The sequence below is a fragment of the Vicia villosa genome, linkage group LG6, assembly GCF_029867415.1.
Source record: "Vicia villosa cultivar HV-30 ecotype Madison, WI linkage group LG6, Vvil1.0, whole genome shotgun sequence".
NCBI classification, from domain to species: Eukaryota; Viridiplantae; Streptophyta; class Magnoliopsida; order Fabales; family Fabaceae; genus Vicia; species Vicia villosa.
In genome coordinates this window covers 7,778,139-7,805,717 of record NC_081185.1, presented here as the reverse complement: position 1 = coordinate 7,805,717, position 27,579 = coordinate 7,778,139, and the positions used below count along the sequence as shown (strand labels likewise).

General features: G+C 31.7%; 1 protein-coding gene across 2 annotated transcripts; it reads right to left on the bottom strand.

Moving 5' to 3' along the window:
- Positions 1–375: 375 nt before the first annotated feature.
- On the bottom strand, positions 376–27,579 carry LOC131608821 (ent-copalyl diphosphate synthase, chloroplastic-like). Of its 2 annotated transcripts, none has more exons than XM_058880386.1 (15): positions 27,464–27,579; positions 27,187–27,258; positions 26,994–27,097; positions 26,593–26,878; positions 26,262–26,445; positions 23,375–23,589; positions 17,581–17,701; positions 17,378–17,490; positions 11,198–11,424; positions 4,987–5,102; positions 4,779–4,877; positions 4,446–4,685; positions 1,269–1,392; positions 912–1,106; positions 376–640 (listed from the first exon to the last, which is right to left on the bottom strand). In XM_058880386.1, exons 1-15 carry the CDS (start codon positions 27,561–27,563, stop codon positions 410–412), a joined length of 2,427 nt encoding a protein of 808 aa, XP_058736369.1. In that variant the 5' UTR covers positions 27,564–27,579; the 3' UTR covers positions 376–409. The 2 variants fall into 2 exon arrangements, with proteins under 2 accessions (XP_058736369.1, XP_058736370.1); XM_058880387.1 differs by having other exon boundaries at positions 26,593–26,875.

The following is a 27,579-nucleotide window of genomic DNA, read 5'->3' as shown; positions in this document are numbered from 1 at the left end:
AGTAAAAATTAGTTATAACTTTCTCTCTCTCTTCTTCCGTCTTCATCTTATTCCGATGTGCTCTAATAAATATATTTTTTCCCAAAGTGTCTAAATTAAAAGAGTATCATTCATATATATAGTCTCTAATTGACTATATATATAGTCTCTAATTGACTATATATATATATATATATATATATATATATATATATATATATATATATATATATATATATATATATATATATATATATATATATATATATATATATATATATATTCAATTAAAAACATATATGAAATGAATTTCAGGTAAATTAAAAACAAAAAATTCTAGAAAAGTTTATTAGAAAAATATATATGAAAGGAAAATATACATGTACATGAATGGGAGTGAAATTTAATACCTATAAGTCATTAAATTTGATTAAACGACTTTATCAAAGAGAACTTTCGAAATATGAAAGTTAATGGTCCTTGAATCACATAAAGCTACGTAGTAAAAACTCTTTGCAACTGTGAGAAATGTATTCTTGATATTGAAATCAATGTCATTTGGATATTTTTGAAACACCATTTGTACAAGTTCTTGCATTTTGGACTCTACTTTTGAAGTGGTGATGTTTTCATGCATATTGCTGCTGTTGCTCTCAAGATCCTAGTAAATTCCATTCAACAAAATGCAAATAAAAAATCAAGCAGATTAAACCAATCAACAAATAATATACCCTAACTTAATTTTACCAAATATGCCATTACTTAAATAATAAAGATATGATAAAAAAAAAAAACTATTTGGAATCTCAATAATGTAGTGCCTAAAGGCTATGCACCTTATCCTATATATAAGTGATATGAGTTATGTATACTATTCACAAGATTTCAGTTATTATTTTGAAAAAACTCAAAAAGTTAGTGTTGTCACTAACCTTGTCCTTTTGATAGCAACTAAGTTGATGGCATATAGAGTTGGTGAGTTGAAGAAGATGCTTGTATTGTGGATTGCATATTTGTTCCTCAGAAATGCCATGGTTAGAACTTAGGTTAATTATTTGTACCAAAAGCTCTCCTTCTCCCTCCCTTCTGTCTCCTTCACTTTGCCAATTTGAAAGCCACTTTCCCCACTACAATATCATGAAAGAAAAAAAAGTCAAAATACTTAAAAAATTTCAACCAAACCAAACCACATCAATAGATATGATATTAGAAAATGTCAAAAAGAATCATATCAATGATTTTCCACATTCATTATATTGATTGAAAGGATTGAGGATTGAATAACTCACACATTGATGCATTTCATATCCAATTTCATGACCATAAGACAAACATATATCCCTAGCTATTTGATCTATGGTTGCAACTAGGACCTCAACAAGTTCATTTTTTGTTTTGTTCCTCCTCAAACTCCTGCATTCATACATATTTAAAACTATTAAAATATCCGTGCATAAACATGGGTATTGATATACATGCATTTGTTTCAAAAATATAATTAAAATAAAATGATAGATGAAATTGTATGAATAAGTATGTGTTTTGGTGTGAAATTTGGGATTCGGAAGAAGTTTGATTGGAATTTGGTGTTTGAATCTTTGGTGAATCGATCACTCCCTAAGGTTTAGGCAAGTTTTTGTTTCGATTAGCCTTAGGAATTATCCCTTGTTTGTTCACCCGACCACGCTACAACCTTGAAAAGCCCTTGTGATTTTTGCCTTTGTGTTTTCAACATGATTTTTGGATGACTGCATAATTTAGTCTTTTGTTTGGAAGATTGTTGGATGAGTGAAAATACCCCACTTTTGTGTTTTTCATCTACTGATGATTGTGTGCTAGGTGTGATTCTTTTTTGAACTAGTGTTGTTTTATAATGTTTGACATATTCTTTGTATTTGACATTTGTGTCATGTTTATGTTGTCGTCGTACTTAGTGGTAAGTATGTTCTTTGTGTGTACCGTTTTTCATTTGAGCCATGCATTTGTTTCCATTTTTCAAAACTTGTTGATTAGTGATTTTTGGATTTTTGCGTTTGTTTCCTTGAGCTAGTTGATTTTCGTTTAGGGACAAACAAGTATAAGTCGGGGAGAGTTTGATAAGTGTCATTTTGTCGTGTTTTTGTATATATAGTTTTGTGGCACTTATCGTGTTTTTGTGTAAATTCCGTTGAATAATCCTCCGTTTAGTGTGTAAATACGTTTAGTTTGTTTATACTCGTGTTTTGATTCATTTATGTACCGACTAAAAGTTTTTCATTCATTTTGTAGGTATTTGAGCATGTATGGAGCATTGAGTAATAAAAGCTTTAAAGATGCATTTTGGATCAATAAAGAAATAAGGAAAAGAAAGAAGCCATTGAAAGAAATAATAAGTGCAGAATAGTGTGATTCACCGGGTGAACCTTTTGCTTCTGGTGTGAGTCACCAGACGAAGCTCTCGTTTGCCGGGCGAATGTGGAGATAATTTTCTCCTTTGGCTACTGACTTGGTTCGCCCTAGTGTCACCAGGCGAGTGAATAAGGATTCACCGGGCGAAGCTTCCCTTCGTTGGACGAATGCAGATATTTTTGCCAGCTTATGGATGTGGCGCAGGGTGTGTGTCCAGAATAAAGTTGTTCGCCAGGCGAGCAATTGGCTCACCGGGCGAACGTGTCTAGACAGAATTTTGTATATATTTCATTTTCAATTCATTTGTTAGGGTTATGTTGTTTGGGGGTGATTTTTATTCTCCCAAATTCTTCAACCTTATTCCTTTGTTAGATTAGCTTAGAAAACAACTTAGGGTCTTGCATTTGGTGATTCGGAGGTGGATTGCTCATTGATCGGTGTTGACAACCCGAAAGATTTGTGGTTTTTTCTCTTACTCCATATGTATTTCTCTTAGTGGGATTTTATATATGCATTTACTTCGAACTCATGTATGTTTGTTGCCCATGGCGTTATATAAAATATGCTTTACAAATCCGTGTTGATTGTTGTCTTAGGTTTTTGCTCAGTGCTCGCGGTTTGGGTTATTATAGACATATACTGCTCGAATCTTTATCTAGGATGATTATCTGTTAGTTTATGGATTCTAGAGATAGATTTAGAGCTAACAATCTTTATGAGTGTTGAAGCTTAATTCTTTCGTGTTAGTTGTGTCGCTTGAGAGATCTTCGATACAAATGATATGGATGTCTACTATGTTGTTGAGGTTGGCTGGGAGATTGTCGCCGAGATGATATAGTAGTTCTCTCTACTTTGAGTTAGAAATGACTTAGGGTTTGAGCGATGGTGGATGATACTGACGAGTATGGTAGGTTGAGTATAACTGGTCGATAAGTTTAAGTTTGTGAGAAGTAGATTATATGCAATGCCTGATAAGTTGCTTCTCTCCGAGGAATGAATTCTTTTTGTGTTAATATTTACCTTTCCGTTTTTATGCTTTAAACATGTTAACCCAGACTCATAACTTTGGAAACTGTTGAATGACAGTCAATGCACTTGTCCCTGTGGAGACGATAATTTCTCGGATAAATATTTCCAAAACTTTATTGCTTGCCGCTTTACTGCACCAACAAAGAGCACCCCTTTCATGTAAAAGGAATTCATACTATATTAAGCGCACACAAAAATAGTCTAGGTTAAAATAACCACTCTAATATGTTAGACTCGTAAAAAAAAATCCGTAAATCAACTTTTCATGGATCTAAATGAGGGATGTGGGTGTTATAATTCTTCACAGAATAGGTAAATAAGTGGGCTTGTTGATGGGAGTGTTGGTGAAAAAGGGTTGTTGTGACAATTATGAAAGCTGAGTGAGTAGAGTATAATTAGACTATTTTTAGTGATATAAAAGTCCAATACCGAAGAAGATATTTCTGTTGAAACTCTGTTCCATGAAGAAGATGCTGCTAAGGTAAAAAATTGGTGAGTCATGAGTGACTCATGACTAAGTGCTGTAAATTTGGCATCCACACACTCATTAATGTTTTTATCTACCCGACTCAGTTGCTGAACCATGTTTTGATTGTTGGCTTTCATGGTTGTTTCAAGGTTGTGTTTGAGGGTGAGGATGAACTCATCAAGTCAGTAGTTAGTTGTTGAATTCCATTATCAAAGTATTTTGGGATAGAGTTTGTGGGTTTAAGAGGCATTGAGGAAGAAAATGAAAGCACCGATGATGAAGGGTTCTAAAAAAATTATTTTGAGACACAATCTTTCAACTTTAAAGATTTTCATATAGTTCTATTGATCATATCAGACCCGCTAGCATAATCACACAATGTCGGTGTCCTATCAGATATCCGACACATATATTCTATTAAAAGTGTTAGTGTTATGGAGGTCGAGATGGTTAACAACCCAACCTTTAATTTGTATAAGTAAATAAGTACTTATAAGGAGATTTAGAGCTCAATCCATACTACTAATGTCAGACATAATACTACCTACCATATTAGCAAAATTGTTATAAGCCAACTTACCCGTCAATAGGATAGTCTCGCCGGTTGATGTAGTCATTGAAGTTTTTCACAAAATCTTTCCTCAAATCTCCATCCTTAATATAAGATGTGATTGTCTCAAGCAAAGCTGCAGATTTTGCCCATGCAAGTCTCTCATGGGATCTTTCAGGCTCAAATATGCTTCCTGCAGCCAAAAAATAGGCCAATAGAAGATCCCTTTTGCTCAATCCAAATTCGCTCAATCTAGATTCTAAGTACCATCTGAAAAAATAAGTGATCGTTTCAACAACAGATGTTAGGTCAATAAAAACACAGATAGTGAATCAGACACGATCCAAGTTTTAAGACTCTTACTTTTGAATCATACTCCACTCGGTCAAATGTTGCGCTTGACAATTGTTGTAGTCTAATTTAGCAAACTCGAGATAATTGTTGTTGTTCAGATAAGACATCCTTTAAAAATAACAACTTTTTAGAGAAAAGTTTGCAAAATTAATTTAATCAAGACAAAAAAAGAAAGAAAAATGATGTTAGTAAGAGAAAGAAAATGATAAGTAGCTACCTATAAAGAGTTTTGCCAATCCATACGTCACTCTCAGCACCATATTGATCAATATAGAATCTTGCCTCCACACGACCTAAGTTTGCATACCATGGAATGTCCAATGCATAAGCCACCTACTAAACAAAAACAAACACATTCAGAAGTACTTAGTATACATTCTTGAGTTTCACCCACCCAGTACTTCAATGTGGTCCTATAACATAAATAAGGTTCTAGAATGGCCATAAATTCCAATTTTTTGTCACCCATATAAATCACAAAAATTCAAGGTGTTATAAGTGTTTTTCAATCACTTTCGATACCTCCAAAGATCTCTCAATTCCCTAAAAAAAAATCTAAAAATCCCTCTCGTTCTCTCAAAGTTCCTCTCTCTAGAAAATATATTATATAGACAAAAGTGATAGAATAATACATTTATATTGGTCTAAAAATCGAAAAAACTTCCTCATACACCTGAAACATGTGTGGTGCGTCCAGACTACTTGCCTTGCGGTCCATCCATGTGCCTTACACACTAGATCTACACGACGGTGGAAAAAATCACTTACACCAATGCCATTGTATGTCTCTCGCACCTCCCTGTGCGCCTCACGAAAGAAGTTGTGATTAAATGTGATATCTTTATAAAAACTTGAGATTTAGAGGCATACATCCATAATTCTCCATATTGACTAAAAAATAAAGGTGATGCTACTTTATCCACTAACCATTTGCTTCTCTCTCAAAAGCTTGAATATCCAATTAACAACTTGATAAGGTCCAAGAAATGTTTTAACCTTGTTATCGATAATGATTTTTGTTTAACAATTCCTCATGATTCTGTTACGAAGTCGCTTCTACTACTCATGTCAAGCTATCTAAAGACGATCAAGGACTGAATGTTGATCAAAATCTCTATAGGAGTATGATTGGTAGCTTCTTATACCTAATGGCGAGCGAGTCGTCCAAATATTAATATCTCTACTGGTGGAATAGCTCGTTGTCAAGCCAATGCTAAGATTGCTCATCTTACTCTAGTTGGATATTGTGATGCTGGCTGGGCTGGAAATACAGAGGATAGAAAATGCTTTTGCTTATTTCTAGGGAACAATATGATTTCTTGGTTCAGTAAAAAGCATAATTGTTTTTCTCTTTCAACTTAAGAAGTTGAGTACATTGCTGTTGGAAGTAGTTAGTCTCAATTTTTATGTATGAAACAAATGGTAAAAAAGTATAATGTAACACAAGATTCCATAACATTATATTATGACAACTGCAGTGTCATCAATATTTCCGAAAATCTTGTCCAACATAGCACAACCAAACATGTGAACATTCATCATCATTTCATTAAATAACTAGTTAAAGAAAAAAAATTACTCTTGAGCATGTCAGAAGAGACAAACAAGTAGTAGATATTTTCTCAAAAGCTCTTGACGCTATCCAATTTGAGAACCTTATATCAAATATTAAATTTGAGCATCATTGACTTGTAGCAATTAGTGGGTATGTGGATGAAAAGTGTGTAGGCCTAAATGTTTTGTTTTATCTCTTCCACACCTCAATTCTGTCTCCAACCCTTCATCTCCCTCTGGTGATGTGCTTCCCTATGACACATTGGTTGGAACCAGGCAAGGTACCCATATGTGTGGTAAAGGCAAGAAAATCATCTTAATAAAAAAGACAAGAAGATGATGAAGAAGAAAGCTTCCAAAAAGAAAAAATTTGACAAAAATTTCCATGGCATTATCATGTAGGGTATTGTGATTAGAGATAATTATGATGGTAAGTCCGAAAGTGGTCTCCTCTAATAAAACTAAATGAGCTAAAATGGAAGAATTTGAAGAATGTGGCTGATCAAAATCCCCTCTTTATGCTGACCTAATCGGTGTTGGTTCTGGTCCTCATGATAACGTAAAAACTAGCATGGAAATTGAAAAAGACTCTCAAATAATTATAAAGAATTTTAACCTTTGCTTATCACTAGGATTTCTACTTTATACAAATTCTGAAACCCGTGTTTATAATAAATTAGAGAAAAATCCTATTTATAACTACCAAAACCTTAATGAGCCTAAGATTTGACCCATTAACAAATTGATCTGCGATCAAGCCAGAAAAACTGCCAGTATCGAAATATGTTTTTTCATTCTCTTTTCACATTTGAGATTTTAAGACATATTACAACAATTTTCCACCTTGACTTTAAGCCGACAGTGATGTCAATTTTACCACCAACCACCTTGCTACTTTCTTCAAAGCTTGAATCAATCTTCAACAAATTTGACCAAGTCCAAGCAACGCTTAAACCTTAATCTTGACAATGATTTAGTGAGCATATTAGTTGTATTCTTTTTTGAGGTCACTTTGTGAACTTGAATCTCTTTTGAGTCTATCACGTCCCTTATAAACTGTAAATGAATGTCAATGTCTTTTGTCCTCTCATGATAAACATGATGATTGGTTAGGTGAATGACACTTTAACTATTACAATTTATCTTCATACATTATGGAGTAATCCATAACCCCCAAATGATGCCTTTTAGTCATATGGATTCCTTGACCCCTTCTATAAGGGAATTATATTTTACTTGAGTATTATATAACACAACCACTGATTTATTTTATTTTCCTTTCAGCTATTAGTTGTCCCAAGCATCATAAACACAAAACCTAATAGGGTTTTTCAAGTGTCTAGATTACCTGCATACACTGAATCTACAAAAAACTCTAAAGCATCTTCCTCTTCAGTTGACCCTGTATACTTTAAACCACCTTTTAATGAAACATTCAAACATCTGAACACCTGCTTTAAAGCTTCCCAATGAACCTGATCGGGATTTTCCATAAACTGACTTACTATACTGATTTCATATGCTAAGTCCGGTCCATTAAACTATACCATACATAATGCTTCCAACTCCAATTGCATACAGAGTAATCTCCATTATCTTATTCTCTTCCTCCGTTTGAGGACATTGTGTAATCGAAACCTTCATGTGATGACTTAAAGGAGTGTAAACAGTTTTCGCATCTTACATTCTAAACCGCTTCACCACTTCCTTCAAGTAATTAAATTGAGATAATAACAGTTCACTCTTATTTCAGCTTCTCATGATATCCATACCATGATTCTTTTAGCTTCACCAGGATATTTCATCTCAAATTCACCATTCAAGATCTCCTTGAGCTTACCAATCTTATTTTGCTAGGGCTTTCCATCAAAATATCATCAACATATAGAAAAAGGTAGATAATGAATTTCTAATTCCTCTTCAAAATGTATACACAACTGTCATAGTTATTTCTTACAAAACCATGTTTAAGAAGAAATTCATCAACCCGACGATACCACTGCCTTGGGCTTGGTTTCAAACCATCTAAAGATTTCTTCAACAAACACACTACACCCTTATATTCTACAAAACCATGTAGATTGTCTCTTCAAGGTCTCCATGTAAGGAAACTATTTTGACGTCCATTTATTCTAACTTAATTAACCTTATAGAAAAATGTTTCATAACATATGAATACATTTCATTGTAATCAATCCATTCCACTTGAGTAAAACCCATTGCTACAAATCTTGCCTTAAATCTTGGATCTTAAATCCTTGGAATACCTTACTTTTTATTGAGAATCCACTTGCATCTAACCACCCTTTTCTTATTAGGTAGTCTCAAAAGCTTCCCTTCATCCATATTTAAAACATAACAAATGAGATCAGGATAACCATACCTTTTATGGGATACAATCTTCTTCCTAACTCTATCACGAACCAACTCATAATTAGGACACATTGTATGTTTCCCATCAATAGTACTGGAAATAGGAGTCTTATCTACTTCACTGTCTCTAGTCTCACTAGTAGGAACCTCCATCTCAAACTAAGTTTTTTGCATCATAGTTTTTTATTCTTTAATCACTAGGTCTTAGCACTTCATCCCCATACGAGTTTAATCAAAAGTAACATCAATACTTATGATAAATTTTGATCCTCCAGGATCTATCCTCCATAGTTTTCAACCCTTCACCCTTTTAGGTTAAGCAATAAAGACACACTTCACATCCTTGAAATCATTTTTGTCTTGTTTGACATGAGATACTCCCCAACTCTGAAAATCTTGAAATTTGAGTAGTCTACCGGTTTTCCACTCCAAACTTCTACATGTGTCTTGAAGTTTATTCTTGTGGATAGACAGCTTCACCCCAGAAACTCTTTGTTAACCTAGCTCCCAGCAACATACGTCTTACTCTCTTCAAAATGTTTCTATTCACGTGTTTTGCTAAGCCATTTTTTTTAGATATGCCAACAACATTTCTATTCTTCTTAATACCATTTTTCCTACAAAACTCATTAAACTTCTCTGAAATAATTTCCAGGTCATTGCCAGCTCATACATTCAATTTTGTTTCCCATTGATTAGTTATAAGAGTATACCATTCAATAAAATTTTTAAAAGTGTCACTTTTACTTTTCACAATGTAGACCCGTACTCTTCTAGAGAAATCATCAATAATAAAAAGGAAATATAATCCACCCCCAAGAGTTTCCCCATTTCTGGACCCTATAGTGAACTTATTTAAAAGGTATAGTAGAATTATGCTCACCACTCCCAAACTTCACCATGTGTTGTTTGCCTTGAATACAATTATCACAAAATTCTAGTTTATTTAATTTCTCACTCCATATCAAACCTTGTTTAGCAAGTTCAATTAAATCTCTTTCATTGACATACCCTAGTCTCAAATACCACAACTTAGATTTATCAAAAAGGTCTTGACTAGCTACTGATGCATGACTAATAATAATGGAACGATCCAAAATGTACAAACCAATTTTTTTGGACCCTTTAGCCATTATTAATGCACCACACAAAATTTGTAACACCATACTTCAATTCTAATGTAATAGCCTAGATCATCAAACATGCTTATGGATAACAAATTTCGCTTAAGTTCGGAAACATACCACACATTACATTGAAGGAACTCACTACCATCGAACATTTTCAGTATGACTATAACAATACTATGAATTTTGAAATCCTTATTATTTTCCAGTCGGATGACTTCACCTTTCTTTCAGCTTCAAAGTTTCAAATGAATTTTTCCTTGAATATATGTGAGAAAAGCAACATAAATCCACAACCCAAATCTTCACTATTTCCAAACTTGTTACCACAACTTCACCAACACTCTCATAACCATCTTTGTCTAAGGAATTTGCAATCAGAATGAAATCACCCTTGTTTTCTATTCCCTTCAGAATGAAATCCTTCTTGAAGTGACCATTTTTGTGACAAGTGAAACATTTAAACTTTGTCTTATAAAATATCTTTGACTTGGATTTTGACCTGGATCTATTCCCTTTCTTGTTTCCTATACTCTTGCTCTTTCCTCTTGACACACTTAAGCATTCACCAGTATCGTCAATCTTTAAATCTTTCAACTTTGATAACTCCTTTGATATTACGTCTGTTTAAACTTCATCCAAAGTGATAGTTCATTCCTTACCGAAAGGGCATCCTTACAAGAGATTACAATATGAGTTGCAAGAAAGTAGCCTTTGAAAATTTTAAGAACAAGCTCTATTTTCTATCCAAGTGATTCTCAATCTCTCCAACTCTCCATATAAAAATCACAAAAACTTAAGGTATTTAAAGTGTTTATCAATCTCTTTGATAACCCCTGTCAGATCCTTAGAATATATTTTTAAGGAACTTTATCAATCTCTAAACACGTATACTATGATATTAATATCTTATACGTGTTTATAACAAATGAGAGAAAAATCATATTTATAACTAGAAAAACCTTAACGGACCCAAAATATGACCTATTAATAAACGATTATACAAACAAGCCTAAAAACATGTGAATCCTGAAATATGTTTTTTCCTTCTCTTTTCTCATTTAAGGTTTATAAACAATTTTTTAATATTAATATCGACTAAATGATTTTTTTAATTATAGAAAACAAAAACACGAACAGTAATATTCTTCTGGAACTATTTGTGGATTAAAAAACCACTAATAATAATGTTTGTCGGAAAAGAAATGTAATTTTAGAATGAGAGTTTGTTAAAATTGCTTATAAGTTGCTTATGAGAATATATATATATATATATATATATATATATATATATATATATATATATATATATATATATATATATATATATATATATAAAATTTTATTTTATGTGGCAATGACATAATGACTTACCTCTGCAGGAAGATTCTTCATTATGATCCATTTATCTATGAGTTCATTTGTTTCTTTCTTTTCCTTCAAAAATTTGGTAGAGAAGTGTTTGGCGTGTTGAAGAATTTCCTCTCCAGGAAAAAGAACTTGAGTGGCTCTATACAGATTATACATTACTGTCACGGATTGTGTGGATTGACCAGCACAACAGAAAAATTCACCATTTCTCTCGAAGTGCTTAAATACATCTATCAAAAATTATGAAATCAGAATTCATTGATATTTCGTAAAGAAACAGTTAACTATAATTGATACTTAAGTGTATATTGATTATCTTAAAATATTTAATGTAACTCATATATCTGCATAATATATATATATATATATATATATATATATATATATATATATATATATATATATATATATATATATATATATATTTATATATTTTTAATTATATTTTTATATAAGATGTATTTTTATTAATTTTAATAAATATATTATTATTTAATTATTAGATATTTTAATATTAATGTTTAATTCAACAATAAAATATTTTAATATTGTTAACGATTTAAAATGATATTATATTGTATAATTGATTGAATTTTTATTTTAAAAAAAATATAAATAACAAACAAAAATACAAGTATTTAGGTAATATATTATTAATTTTATAAGATATTTATAAATGATTACCCTATAATATATTAATAATTTTATAAGATATTTATAAATGATTACCTTATTAAGATATTTTTTGAATTTGGGAATGGTACCTATAAATATTAAAGTCTATGTCATTTTGAATTCGGGCAAGAAAAGTTTTTTCAAATTATATACTATAGTAGGGTCCTAGTACCATTCCCATATTTGCTATTAGAAAAAATCTTCATACTTGAACTGATACCCGCTTGAATATTAACGTTATCATATTCGTGCTTAGAAAAAAGGATATGCACTGACAGTGTAAAATACTTTTACACTGTCAACCAATCACAACCATGTATCTAATTAAAACATAGTTTTAATTAAAAAATTGATATGACATGGCAAAATTAAGAATTTTGATTGGATGTATGTGTAAAGTTAATTTACACTGTCAGTGCACTATCTTTAAACTCTTCGTGCTTTACGGATATATGAGTACATTTACTTATACTCTTTACTTGCATTTTTAATAAAATAAATATATCAAATATAAAATATCATTTGAAAAACCTTAAAAAAATTTAAAAAATTATTGTTAATTTATAAAATAAACGAATATTTATATTAAATATATAATGACTTAACAATGACTTCACTGTATTTCAAAAGTTGTTACAAAATATTACAAATGAGTTACAAGAAAATATCCTTCTAACAATAATGAACGGATCTGCAAACCAAACATACAAAATTCGATATCCGCGAATTGTCAGAACTAAACATTCTTGCTGCTTTTGAAATTCCTGATTTTTGACAATCTCAAAATATTTTTTTTCTCTTCATCACTTAATGTTGTAAGACACACTTCAACAATCTCCACCTTGACTTGAAATTGTGGTGATGCAAATTTAACCATCAACCACCTTGCTGCTATCTACCATGTTAAAACGCTATTCAACATCCTCGATCAATTTTAAGTCACCCTTAAACCTTGATCTCGCCACTTGCATCCACTTGTTTCCAATTACCCTTTTCTACCTAGGTAATCTGAAAAAAGTCCACAAGAATGGTTATTCAAACATCAAGTTTCTGTATTTTACAACCCTTTAGCCACATTCAAAGCATAACACCTAAGACTAGCATACTTGTCCCTCTGGGATGTTTCAATCTCCCTCCTTATCTTATCATAAGTCAAATGATAATCATATGACTTTGTAACAGTTCCCTTACTACTACTTGTATCCATAGTAGGAAACTCCACCTCAAACTGAGTTTTCTCCACCATTGTTTCTAAAAGCTTCATCCCTTAGTTTTTATTATTCTTCCTCTGAAATACTCTCTACCAACCAAGTAAGCTTATTTGACACCAGCCTTATCCCAAAAACTCAATGACAACTTAGCAGTCTCATGCATCTTTATCTCCCGTCTTCTGCAAAATTCATTAAACTGTTCTGAAACAACTTTTATGAAATCATTATGCCTTGACCTCAAATCCCATAACTTGTTCTTGTTATGAAAGTCTTCATTAGTCTGTGATAAATGAACAACAACATTTGAACCTTCTAAAATATATAAAGCACATATTTTAGACTCTTTAACTATGATCACTTCATCATGCAAAATCTTCAACAACCCACATTTAACTCTAGTGCAATAGCCCAGACCATCAAACATGCTTACGGAAAATAAATTTTGCTTGAGTTCTAGAACATACCTAACATTTTGATTAAGAAACTCACGATCATCGAACAATTTTATTTTCACCGTACCAATACCATAAACCTTGCAAGCTTTATTGTCACTAAGGTAAACTACTTCATCTTGCTCCTACTTCAAAGTCTCAAAATATTCTATTCTTGGACACATGTCATAAAAGCAACTTGAGCCTATGACCCAACTATCTTGAGTTTCCAAACTCGATACTACTAGTGAACTATCACTCTCATAACCATCCTCATCTAAGACAACCACAACTTGAACATAATCATGATTTTCCTTTATCTCAAGACAACCCTTCTTGAAGTGACTAATTTTCTAACAATTAAAATATTTTACTTTTGACTTGTCAAACCTCTTTGATTTGGACCCAAGGCCAACGAGGGCAGAGAGTTGTTATAGGTACATGAGGCATGACATTGAGACACTCTTGAGGTTAAAAAGGGCGAGGAGTGGTTGTTAAATTCACATCAGAATGAGAGAGATTCTAAGGCTGTGCAGGTATGAGACTGCATAGTTGAAGGAAGACTTATAAAGATTGATTGGTACTACTTATACCAATAAGATGAATCTTCTTTTCGATAGACTAACAAGTAAGAACTCCAAAAATAAGCGTTCTTAACTTGGAGTAGTATTTGGATGAGAGACCTTCAGGGAAGTTTCTCATAAAGCGTGTGAGTGAGGACAAAGCATGCTGAAAAGACCCGTGTTGGTATGTGGGATCATTCGGTAATCCTAAAAGCAATATGAGGTATTACAAATGGTACTAGAGCAGACCTCCTCCAATATGATGTGGTTCAGGGATAAACCAAGCGGAAGCTGGTGGGCATGTAACACCCGAGGCCAATGAGGGTAGAGAGCGGTTTTTGGTGCACGAGACATGACAATGAGACACTCCCGAGATTGAAGAGGGCGATGAATGGTCCTTAAATTCACATCGGAATGAGAGGAATCCTAAAGTTGTGCAGGTATGAGAATGCATAGTTGAAGGAAGACTTATAAGAATTTATTGATACTACCTATACCAACAAGATGCATATTCTTTTTGATAGCCTAATAGATAAGAAATCTCCAGTTAAACATGCTTGAATTGGAGTAGTATTTGGATGAGTGACCGTCTGGGAAGTTTCTTAGAAAGCGTGTGAGTGAGAAAAAATCATGCTGAAAAGACCCGTGTTAGTTTGTGGGGTCAGTCGATAATCCTAAAAGCAGTATGGGGTATTACACTCTACGCTCAATTCCTCCTCTTGAGACATGCAAGCCTTCACCACTATCAATAATCATCAAATATTTTACCTTTAAAAATTCTTTGAATCTCACAGTCGTCTGGACTTCATCCAAAGTAATAGTACTTTCCTTACCATATATGAGGGCATACTTAAAGTGCTAAAAGGATCTACTTAATGAGCTCAACAAGAGTAGAGTCTTGTCCTCATTATTAATCTTCACCTCAATATTTTCAAGATCGTCAATAATCTTTGTGAAATTCTGTCAACTATTGCACTATAGATTTGTTTTCCACCATTCAAAATGAATAAAGTTGTTGTTTAGACAACATGTGAGTCAAAGACATGGTCATATACAATGATTCAAATTTTTTTCCATATTGAAGCAGCAATCTGCTCTCTGGAGACTTCCCTTAGAACTTTATTCCCGAGGCCCAAGATAATGGCACTTTCAGCCTTATCTACCATCTCATTCTTATCTTCTTTACTAAGGCGTGCATGCATCGATGCGTCAACCTTCAAAGCTTCAATACACTTATCTTGAGTTAAAATTGCTTGCATTTCACTTTCCACAATCCAAACCATTGTCTCTGAAAATTTTTACGATCTCCTATTTTGCCATGATGCTCACTTGTAAACAATATCACTTTGCCCCATGGTGGGTGCCACTTATTGTGAAATTGATAGAATAATTAAAACCACTTTAGAAAAATTATTCAGAGTTCAATCACACCAAGGAATTTGATGTGTGTGACAAAGAATAATGACAACCAATATAAATGGCCTTCAACAATAATAACTTTCAATGCAGTAAGACATGAATTAACTTGACAGAAGAAGATAAAATAATGCGAGAAACACAAAAAGTTTGTTTATCCAATTTGATCAAATATCCACGTCTGGAGGAGAGATCACCTCTCCAATTCACCATACTTCAAAAGTTGTTACAAAATATTACAAACGAGTTACAAGAAAATAGTCTTCCAAGTTCCCAAGAACAAACCCTATTTTCTACCCAAGTGTTTCTCAATCTTTCCAACTCACACGAAAGTAACCACACAAATCCAATGTGTTTAGAAGTATTTTCCAATCCCCTTAAATGACTCCAAAGTTTTCATAAAACAATACTAAACCCTTATTTCTCTCTTTAACTCTAAAGTTCTCAAGATTGTCACATTTACACTAAAATAAGAGGTAATATTTATGATTTCTAATACTCAATAAATCCATAACAAATCGCAAAGTATATCTCATTAATTGTTATATGAAAGATATTATTAATATGTTATAATATATCTTAAAATATTATAAATATCTTATACTATCTCTTAAAATATTATAAATATTTATAATATTTTTTAGGGTTAAATAAGTTTTTTGGTCCCTATAAATATTCCAATTTTCATTTTTAGTCCCTCCCTGCCTTTAGGCAACGGTTTTTACAAGAAAACCGTTGCCAAAACCAGCTAAAACCGTTGCCTAAAGGCAGAGAGGGACTAAAAATGAAACTGCAATTTTTATAGGGACCAAAAACTTATTTAACCCTATTTTTTATATTAATTTATTGTATCTTTAAATTTATATATATATATATATATATATATATATATATATATATATATATATATATATATATATATATATATATATATATTCTAACATTAATGAATAAATTTGGAAATCGAACAGATCAAATCTGATATCCGCAAATCATCTCAGACTTTTTTTTGCTAATTTTTCGATTTTTTAATTTCTAACAATCTCGAAACATGTTATCTTTCTCTTCATCGCTTAAGGTTTTAAGAGGTACTTCAACACACACATATAGTGGGTACTAAGATACTCATACCCACTTATTTTACATGAATTTGCACATATAGATCATGCTTTTGCATATTTTTGTGGGTTTCTATCTTATTTGTTATAAATATTTGGGTTTAATATATTTTTGGTCCCTATAAAATACTAAATTATGTTTTTGGTCCCTATAAAAACAAATGACATGTTTTGGTCCCTACAAAATTATTATACACGTAATTTTACTCCTTACTATTAAACCAATGTGTATTTTTTAATGATTATTTTGCAGAGATGTTTAGGACGTTTTGAAAAGTTCCCTAAAAAAAAAACTCAAAATTTGATTTGTAAGTCGAGATTTTTGTTACTTTTATTATTATCTTTTGAAAATTTAAAAATTCATATTTAATTCTTCTTATTTTAAAAATTCTAAAATTTGATAAATAAATATTTTGCAGTATTCTAAGCATGTATAAAAAAGATTGTTTAAAAATTTAAAATTAAAGGGTAATTAAATACTTTTCAAAATTTTAGAAAATAACATGGACTAAAATTGCATGCATAAAAACTTTAAAAGGACCATTCTTTAATTTTTTTTTTTTTATAGAAACTAAAAATGCATAGTTGCATATTTATAGAGACCCTTGACATATTTAACTCTAAATATTTTTGTGAATACTTATTAGAAATGGACCAATTACCATCTCTAATAATACATTTCCCAAACTCTTCCATTAACATTTATAGTTCCATGAAAAAGTAAATTTAAACATATATTATATTATGTGTTAAACTCAAAAATACTTACTTGCTGAAACTGGATGGCCATGTAATCTAAGTAACCGGAAAGCCATTGATGTATCATCAAGATCTTGAATATTTGAATTTTTTGCCCAACAAATTCCCTTTTCAGTCCAATATCTAAAATTTTATTTACTTATTTATAAATTAAATTTATTTAATATAAAACCCAAATATTAATTAAAGGGTAATTAGTATTAATTAAATTACCTGAAAACATAATTCATTAAATCTTTGATCTCATGATGAAAATATCGAGATATTCCAAGGCGTTCAAGACGATCAACAACCCAAACATGTTCAAATAAATCCACAGGATACACATTTGGAGCTGAAATATATAGACAAATAGAATAATATATTATATACGGTATTCTATTGAAACACATAATTGATATTTTTTTACACAAATTATGACAACAACTTAGATGTAATTAATATAAATATGTTGTTAGTTGTTTTGCCTTTACGTAACTTGAAGCCTATTCATAAGACTTGTTAATGAATGTCAAGCTAAAAGCTTTTTTACACCAACAATTGACATCTGATCTGAGGCCCATACTTGGGTTCAAATTTGGGAATAACCATAAACTGCGATTTAGTTCTTTCAAGTTTGGTTTTAATTCAACCATGGGGGATTCAAACAACTATGGACCATATGTAATTCCGGGATTTGAAGACTTCTATGATCATTGGTCCATTCAATGGTAAACCTTCTTCGGTCGAAGGAGTATTGGATTCTTAAAGGAGGGAGTGATGGTTGCACTTATAGATGCAACTCCTTAATAATGCAAGACTGCATCAACAAGCAAATTAACAATTTGAAGTCCAAGAATTTTCTATTTTAAGACTCCACCAAGGTGAAGAAAGCACAACTACATGCCCTCTGCAAAAATTCAAAATTCTCAACATGAAGATCAGAGAATTTGTTGATGATTACTTTGCAAGAACCTTAACCATTTCCAACAAGCTAAATGCTCATGGTTAAAAACTTACTAAAACCACCATTGTTGAAAATATTCTCAATTCATTAATAATGAGATTCAACTATTTTGTATCCTCAATTGAGGAGTCCAATGATGTAATCACTATAATAGTGAACGAACTACATGTGGATCTATGTGCTTGCAGGTATGATGTTTGCAGCGATATGTTTAATTTTGATGTTGACAATGCTCTTAAGAGAAGTCTTCACCAGTCTTGTTATTTAAGGCTCGTTGGATTAAATGATATCATCTAATATGTTGATCAAGTGATGGTGCTTGACATGTTGATTAATTGATGGTACTTGATATATTGACTTGATGATGCTTGATATGTTGATCGAGTGATAATGCTTTATATGTTAATCAAATGATGGTGCTTAATATGTTGATCCAATGATTGAGCTTGATATGTTCATTTGATGCAGTGATCGAATGCAACTGAAGTGTCTAAAGATCATCTAATGCAGTGATCAAAGAAAGGTGCTTAAATTATGGTGATCAAGTTATATTGACCAAGTTATGGTGATCAATTTTGTGGTGATTGGAGATTAAGTCATATGTATATACGTTGAACACAACACCTTATGTCAAATGGCGTTTAGTGAAGTCATCAAAGATCTCTGATGAAGCAATTTGTCTGATGATGGAGGTTATCGTGAAGATTTATCTCAAGTCTTATCAGAAGAAGATTCAAGGTTCTAGTTAATTGCCAAAGTCAAAGATAACGTGGAAAGAAACCAGAAGCTTTAGAGTTGTGAAAGAGAGGAAATGTGAAAGCTCGCCGAGTCTGTGTTGAGTGATTAGTATATATAAAGGTATAACATTAAATCTCGAATTTACTAAAAAAATTTACACACACACTTTAAAACCTTTATAAAGCATCTCATAATTTTTTAAATCACCTAAAAATGTTCTAAAATCCTAACTAATTGATTGGGGAGCAGTCTCATCAATCAAAAGGATATTTTACAAAAGGACAGTCAATAAGCCCAAAATAATAGTCGATAATTTCACTTTGTAAAGTCTAAAATTGATTGGAGCAGTATCTTAAGAATAGTCGATAATTTCACTTTCTAACGCACCATAAATCTACTTTAGGATACCTCTCTCTCTCTCTCTCTCTCTCTCTCTCTCTATATATATATATATATATATATATATATATATATATATATATATATATATATATATATTTTCTCACATTGGCCTTAATGCTTTTGAAAGTGAAATCTTTATATCTGTGAGGTAGTTTGGTATAATGTAAAGGAATATTTGTAATTTCTCTTTGAGAAAAAATTATTTTGGTTGTGAGTTAAAACAATTTAAAATTTATTGTTTGGTTATTTTGGTAAACCAAGTAAAATATCAGTTTGGTTGGGGAGGTCTCCTTAGTTAAAAATCTTAGACTGATTTTAAGCTTAGTTTGGTGTTAAAAAGCTTTAGTTGGTTGTGGAGGTCTTTGTAGTTAAAAAACCGTTGTTGGTTGGGAAGTAAGCCACTGAAAAACCCCAATCCTTGTGAAGGAGGTTCTAGGGAAAAGTGCATTAAAAGCTTTCATCATCATCATCATCATTAAAATGGAAACTCTCAAGAAGGAGTTCTTAGGAAGAGGTATAAGTCACTTCATTACACCAAACCTCTATAAATACTTGGTTTTATTCTCTCATCCCACAACTCTTTACTTTCAAGTTATTTATATCCTTTTCATTTCCATATTATTATTTCCATTTCCTTTTGCTCTGTTTGTTTTAGAAAAGCTTTTTAAATTATATTTTTTGTAATACATTTTGTTATGGAAATGGTTTTTTAAACCCACACAATTCACCCCTCCTGCTCTTGTGTTTGGAGTCTCACGTATAACACTACAAGGCAGTATGTTTATTCACGAGTAACATGTGCGTGACCACAAAGATGAAGATCAAGTCTTGGAAGTTTCCAATGCAGGAATAGACTATGATCGCAACAGATGTCATGTAAGAGGAATATAAGAATTCAATAAAGAAAATATGGAATGCTACAAGTGTAAAAAATTTGGACATTTTCAATCTGAATATTCGATGTAAGAGGATAATGCAAACTATGTTGAATTTGATGAGGAATAATAATTACTTATCATGGCTCAAGAAGTTAATATCACACATGTTAAAAAAGATAAATGGTTTCGGATTCGGGATGCAACAACCACATAATAGGAAAAAAGAAATGCCTCTTTGATTTTGATGAGAAATTTACAGAATTAATCAAATTTGGCAATGACTTAAAAATGTATGTGATGGTGAAAAGGAATGTAAATCTTTAGGTATGAGAAATTGTGCAAGTATTAACTGATGTATTTTTACCTGGCCTGAAGAAAGGAATCACCATAATCTTCAAGAATGACTCTTGTAAGGTGTTTTTATGAAGAAAAAGGCTTGAAAGTGTCAACTAGAATGTCTTCCATACCCATCTTTGAAATTTTTGCTTCATTTCTCATGTTTCTGACAACTCGAGAAGAAAACATGATGACAAGAGCACAAAATGAATTCTTTTGGAGATAATTGGAGAGAGAAAGACATTCAAGTTGTAAGACCCAATTAAGAAGAAAATAGTGATAAGCAGAAATGTGTTAATTGATAAACCCAATAAATGGAGTTATGAGAAGAATCAGATAGAACAAGGTAAAGTTTTCTATGAAACTAACAAGGAGGAAAATGTTATCTACATCATAAGTAACTATAATAGAAATCAGAATAAGGTTGAACTGAATATGAAATATTGACTTGTAAAGGAAGAACACTATGAAGTTAAAGATAAACTAGAAATAAGCAGTAGCGAATTTGACTTAGAAGGCAACAATGGAGAAATTATAGAACTTGGAAAGAGGAAGACAAGAAGGCCTAACTATCTTAATTAATATTATACACATGGATCTATTGAAGCAAGAGCTCTTCAAAACTTGGAAATCTTCAGTCCCAATGGATACTCTCTACAATATGGAGTGGACTACAATGATTTATTTGCACCACTAGCAAGATGGAACACAATATGAAGCATTATATCCTCAATTGCCAAGAAGGATCTGAATATGTTTCAGCTGGATGTTAAAAGTATTTTTCTCCATGGTGAATTAGATTGTGAGGTTTTTATATATATTTTTCTCCATGATAAGTATTTGTGGAATAACTCTTATGAGAAGGAAAAAAGCGTTAAAGGATACTCTAAGATCTTTCATTGTATTCATAATCAATAAGAGGGCCAAACGACTATGTTTGTCTCAACTTAGCCGACTATAGAACAAGTACCTCCATATTCCACTCAGTGGATTTCAGTTCGAAAATTGATTTGATTGAATGATTGGAAAACTTCCTTTTTTTATGTTTATTCACGTGGAAAATTGAAAAGATGCTAGTTGGCCTGAATTTACACCAATATCCTAAAATTATGTTTGTCTCATGATAATCTACTTAAGGAACATAAATATAAAAATCCAAAGAAATTTTATAATTCGTTAATTGAATAAACTTGGATCTCTCAGAGATCTTTTTCTTCTTTTGAACCAGATAGAAATGGAACAATCAACCTATTGATATTGAACGGATCTTTTGAGTCTTCCAATGTATCATTTCTAGATCTAATAGAATTAGTTTGTATAGGAAGAAATGGACTAATGGATTCTTCCATACTATCGATATGGTTTATATGATCATGACTGATCCATAAAAGAATGAATGGAAAAATCAGCATGTCGCAGTTGACCCTATGTGTAAAACTATGTTGCGGGAGATTCTTTCTCTAATGAGAATAAAACAAGTTTTTAGCCAATACACGAAAGAAACTAGCCCTTTGACACCACACTAAAGGATGAGAGCTGATAGATGTGATGACTTGGTGAAAGGAATCTAGGAAAACCATCTCTCACGATCAATCAATAATTCAAAATTATGCTCTTGAATGTTCTTCTTAAACAAAGGTTTGTTTAGATATTCTCAATAATTTTTTTTTTGTTTGGGAAGTCAAAAGTATCTTTGAAAATGGGAGTTGGCCTCTAGAGAGAGAGAGGAATTATGCGTGCGAACGACAATGGTCTTTCTTTCCTTCAAGATCAAGAGGCAATCCCTTGTATTATTTTTATACAACAAGACTTCGACATACTTTACTTTGTTAGTTTGGCTAACCTTTCTTCTCCCCGTTCAAGTTCGGTTGACCTAGAAGTCATGTAAGAAGGAATGGAACATGACGACTGACTTTGTTTGGAAGGGGAACACAAATTGATTTTCTCTATTTCGGATTCTGATTAGATGTAGAGAAATCAAGGTTGGTTGTTTATCATAAAATCTCCGATATTTTTAGTGTTCTACCGTTGCATAGTTTCGGTCCTCAGTGAAAGGCCCCTGGTTCAGAAATAGCAGTCTCTCTATTCCATATCTAAAGAAATTTTTGAAAGGATGTTTAATATTGAATTGATAAACTTATTTTTTTGATGTAAATAATTAGTTTAAGGAGGATTTGTTAAGGTTTAACCACATTACTTGGCTAAAAGTAAAATTACTTATTTTGCAAGTAAGACAATTAGAACCAAATTTAGTTAGGACTTAGTTAGTCAGTTTGTTATATTTAAGTTGGAGCGGTTATGTTAGTTTTCTTGCCTTGAAGTAACTTGAAGCCTAATAATATAGCTTGTTAATGAATGTCAAGCTAAGAGCATTATTAATCTAAATTGTGTTTAAATATACATGATTTTCAATTATTCAAATATTTATGAAGCTAAACATCTTCATCTTTTGATGTCATTTAGTGTTCTAGTTTTTTTTTACAAATCTTGAATTGTTTTTTTTAGTTCTTCTTGATCTTAGTTCTTCTCCTTGATGCAATTGTTTATTTATTATCTATTAAATATAATTAATCATATATTTAAATCGTGTCAACTATATATATTATTGTTGTCAAATTCATGTGTAAAAATATTAATTAAGAAAAAGGATATGCATGATATTGAAATGCAAAAAAAAAAGAAGCAAAGAGTTGGGAAAATAAGTTACCTCCTCCATTGAACTTTTTGACAATATTATTCAAGTATTTGAGGCAATTTCTATCTTTAGTTTGCATTAATGCAAAAGCTGTGGAAGATGGAGAAAACAAGAATGATCCATCTTGTGATTGCAATTTTAGAAGTTGTTTCCAATCCAAGCCTGACATGCCTTCCAAGCTAAATAGCAATGTCGTTGGCACTTTATGCATTATCTCTCTTGGTATTCTATTCCAACACCACACCACATCAATTAGGCCCACACACAATGCAATAGTGACACACAAACACATGTTAACTATTGCACAATTTATTTATTTTTGTAAAAGGTACTAACTTGTAATAGAGTGAGAATATACTAAACCTAAAAATATAGGATGAAAGTCAAATGAACCTGAATAGAACTATATTATATGGTTAAAAACATACTAACCAAATTATGCAACCTAAGACCATAAAATAAAGTTGAACAATCAAAATTGAAAAGAATATCTCTTTTACAATGCACTAGTGGTTACCAATTTAATCGTAATTCTACCGGAAGGATAATATATGTGTTCCCTCAGGAAGGCAAAGAGAAACTATGCATAAATATTATTCTTCTTCTTTTCCTTTTCTCTCAAGTACTAATATCATTTTCCCCCAATTCATCTTTTCTTCTATTCTCTCATAATTATTGTGTAGCGGAATCAATTTGTAACCAATACGTGGTTGATTCACTCGAGTGAAGAGTGAAGAACAAGAGGCGGAATCAATTGGAAGAATTTATTTTTGTTCATCAAGATTGATTCGGAACTCTCCAAGTTTTAGAAGTAATTCTAACATTTGGTATCTAGAGCACTGGTTGTGTGATTCTTGGAAAGTATAGCGCGAATGTCCAAATGTAATTATAACATTTGGACTTTTTTCGGCGAGTAACTCAATTCTAAAGAGTCGGAATTATGAAAATTGGTGTAATCAAATGAAGATTGTTTTTTTGCTATCAATATCTTTGGGATCTTTTGAAAGAAGGAGTAACAACACCCGCATAAAACGTGACGGATGAACAAAATGCTGCACCTAAGGAATTGAAGAAGAAAGATTATAAAGCTCTATTTACAATTCATTAATGTGCTGATCTAGATAACTTTGAAAAGCTTAGTGATGTTGAAACAACGAAAGAAGCGTGAGAAATTATGGAAAAATTGTTTGGAGGTGCTGAGAAGGTGAAAGAGGTGAAGTTACAAACTCACAAAGAACGTATGAATTGCTTTAGATGGAAGAAAGTGAAAGCATAACTGATTTCTTCATTAGAGTTTCGAAACTGATGAATCAAATCAAGGTATGTGGAGAAATGTTAACATCAAGATCAGTTGTTGTAAAGATTTTGAGGTCATTGACTCCAACATTCAATCACGTGGTAGTAGCCATAGAAGAATCGAAAGATTTGTCAACATTGACAAAGGAAAAGCTTCAAGGGATGCTTGAATCTCATGAGCAAATAATGGCTGAAAGAGCTGCGGGCAAGTCGAAGAGTGATGTGGCTCTGCATGAGCAATCATCAAAAGAAAAGAAAGGCAAAGGAAAATGGTTTGATAACAAAGGTAGAGGAGGCTACAACAATTCGACTGGTAGAGGAAACCATCAAGAAGGAAATCCGTCGAATCAAAGAAGATCCTCATACCAAAACAACAATATAGGTAGTGTTGCAGGTAGAGGAAGAGGTGGTGGACGAAAACTTGACAAAACTCACATTCACTATTTCAATTATCATAAGTATGACCACTACTCTAGTTATTGTCTTAAAAAACAAAAGAATCAAGAAAATAATTCAAAGCTTGCAAAGCATGAAGAAGAAGAGATGTTGCTGATGGTCACAACAAGAGATAAAGAAAAATTTAAGGAACAATGATACTTGGATTCAGGATGCTCATCACACATGACTGGTAGGAAAGATTGATTTATCAACTTAAAATTCTCGATGAAGAAGATGGTGAAATTTGCAAATGATGACATTCTAGCAGTTGAAGGTATTGATGATGTTTTGATTTTAAAGAAAGATTGCAAAAGGTCATTAATTTTTTATGTATTATATATACCAGGTATGAAAAGTAATTTGCTCAACATAGGGCAGTTGGTCGAAGAGAATTACAAAGTGTTGATTGAAGATAAGATGATGAATGTTCTTGACTCAAGTGGAAGGTTAATCTTGAAGGCTTCTATGTCTCAGAATAGAACCTTCAAGATTGAACTTAATGTGATGGAGCATAAGTGCCTTGCAACTCCAGTTAGTAGGGATGAATATATATGGCACTATAGACTTCGCCATCTCAACTTCAAAGACATTAGATATCTGAAGAGGAGAAATATGGTTTCAGGGTTACCAGAAATCGACATTCCAAATGAAGTGTGTGAGGAATGTGTGCAAGCAAAGCAACACAAGAACAACTTCAGCAAGGATGCAGGAAGCAAGTCGAAGGTAATTCTTGAAATCATATATTATAAAATGTACGGTCCTATCTAGGTGGATTCGATTGGAGGTAACAGATACTTTGTCACATTCATAGATGATTTTAGTTGAAAATTATGGACTAACCTAATCAAAAAGAAAAGCGAAGTGATTGAGGTATTTTCCCTTAAATATATGGTCGAAAGATCAAGATCCCAAGAATTGATGATAGTGAAAAAGACTTCGACACATTATGTGATAAACAAGGGATTGTGCAAAAGACTTCGACCAATACAACATATTATATTATATTTGCTTTTAAAAAAAAATTAATAAAAATATATTTTGACTGGACTGATATATCCTCACTTTGTTTACAACAAATATATATTTAAATTTAATTTTCAAGATTATAAGATAAGGGTTTCTTTGAAATCACTTATGAGAATAAATATGACCACAACTAAGGTACCTTTTGAGTTTTTCATCTCTTTTTGCAAATATGTTTTTCAATATTGGAGAATCATTTGGCACATCAATGTTTAATCCTCTTGCTCTTTCAAGAAGTGAAGGGAAAGCAACTTCAAACCCAATTGTCATATGCTCCTCATTATCATTCTCAAGCTTGCCGAGATTCTCTTTAAAAAATATTATTCCTAAACATGACATTAATAACCAAAAATCAATTAACAATTATAAAATTACACTATTTAGTCGGTCGCGCAGACACAATCCCATTTATCAATAAAAAGGATTGTGTATTTGCGACAGTAAGTTAAAAAGTGACAAAATTAGTATATTACCTTTGTCGCACTTTTCTGGGTGCATATTCCACGATCTTAACGCGATAACACAAGCCAACGTGTTAATGATTCGATCATGAGCCAAAAACAGTTGACTATCACCCCATGAACCATCTTGAAGTTGATTTTTTGCAATCCACTCTAAACTAGAAGGAAATTGAGGGGTGCCAATAGCATCAACATCTTCAACAAGAGCAACCCAAGCAGTATCATACGCAGATATAGTTATCTCTCCATCTTCCAATGAACTTAATATTGTTTTTATTTTGTTCACTAAACCAACCTTCTTAATAATAATAAAAAATTAATATTAATTAATGAATTGTAGTAACCAAATGAAAAGGTACAAAACAAAGAGAAACTCTAAATAAATATTGATTAATCTTAAAAGTTAAAAGTACCCTAATATCTTGCTCCTCATCATCATCCATGACTATGATATCCTCCACATTAATCTCACTCAACTTTAATGTTTCTACATTAGTTTGAAATACTTCTTCATATTCTATAACGTAAAAAGAAACATTAAACTAAATTAAGTAAATAATATTAAAATTTTTTCCAGTGTTTTAAGAATCTTAACTGCATATATACCCTGAGATCTTGATTTGGACATAGCTCTGCATCTTTTGTGTTGTTTGTCTTTAGCCATAAATGACACATAACCTATATATAGAATAATGTCATTATAAAATTAAAAAAAAACCTAATACACAACATAAAAAGTTAACAAAGAAAATTTCTTATGGCATATATATATATATATATATATATATATATATATATATATATATATATATATATATATATATATATATATATATATATATATATATATATATATATATAATGAATTGGATATTACACTTACATAAAGAGGATTTGGAGAATGGATGAGAGAACAGAGAAGAAGAGAAAGAAAAATGGTAATTAGAGGGAAGATGGGAGTGGATGGAGAAAAGAGTAGACATGATGTGTGTGTTGATG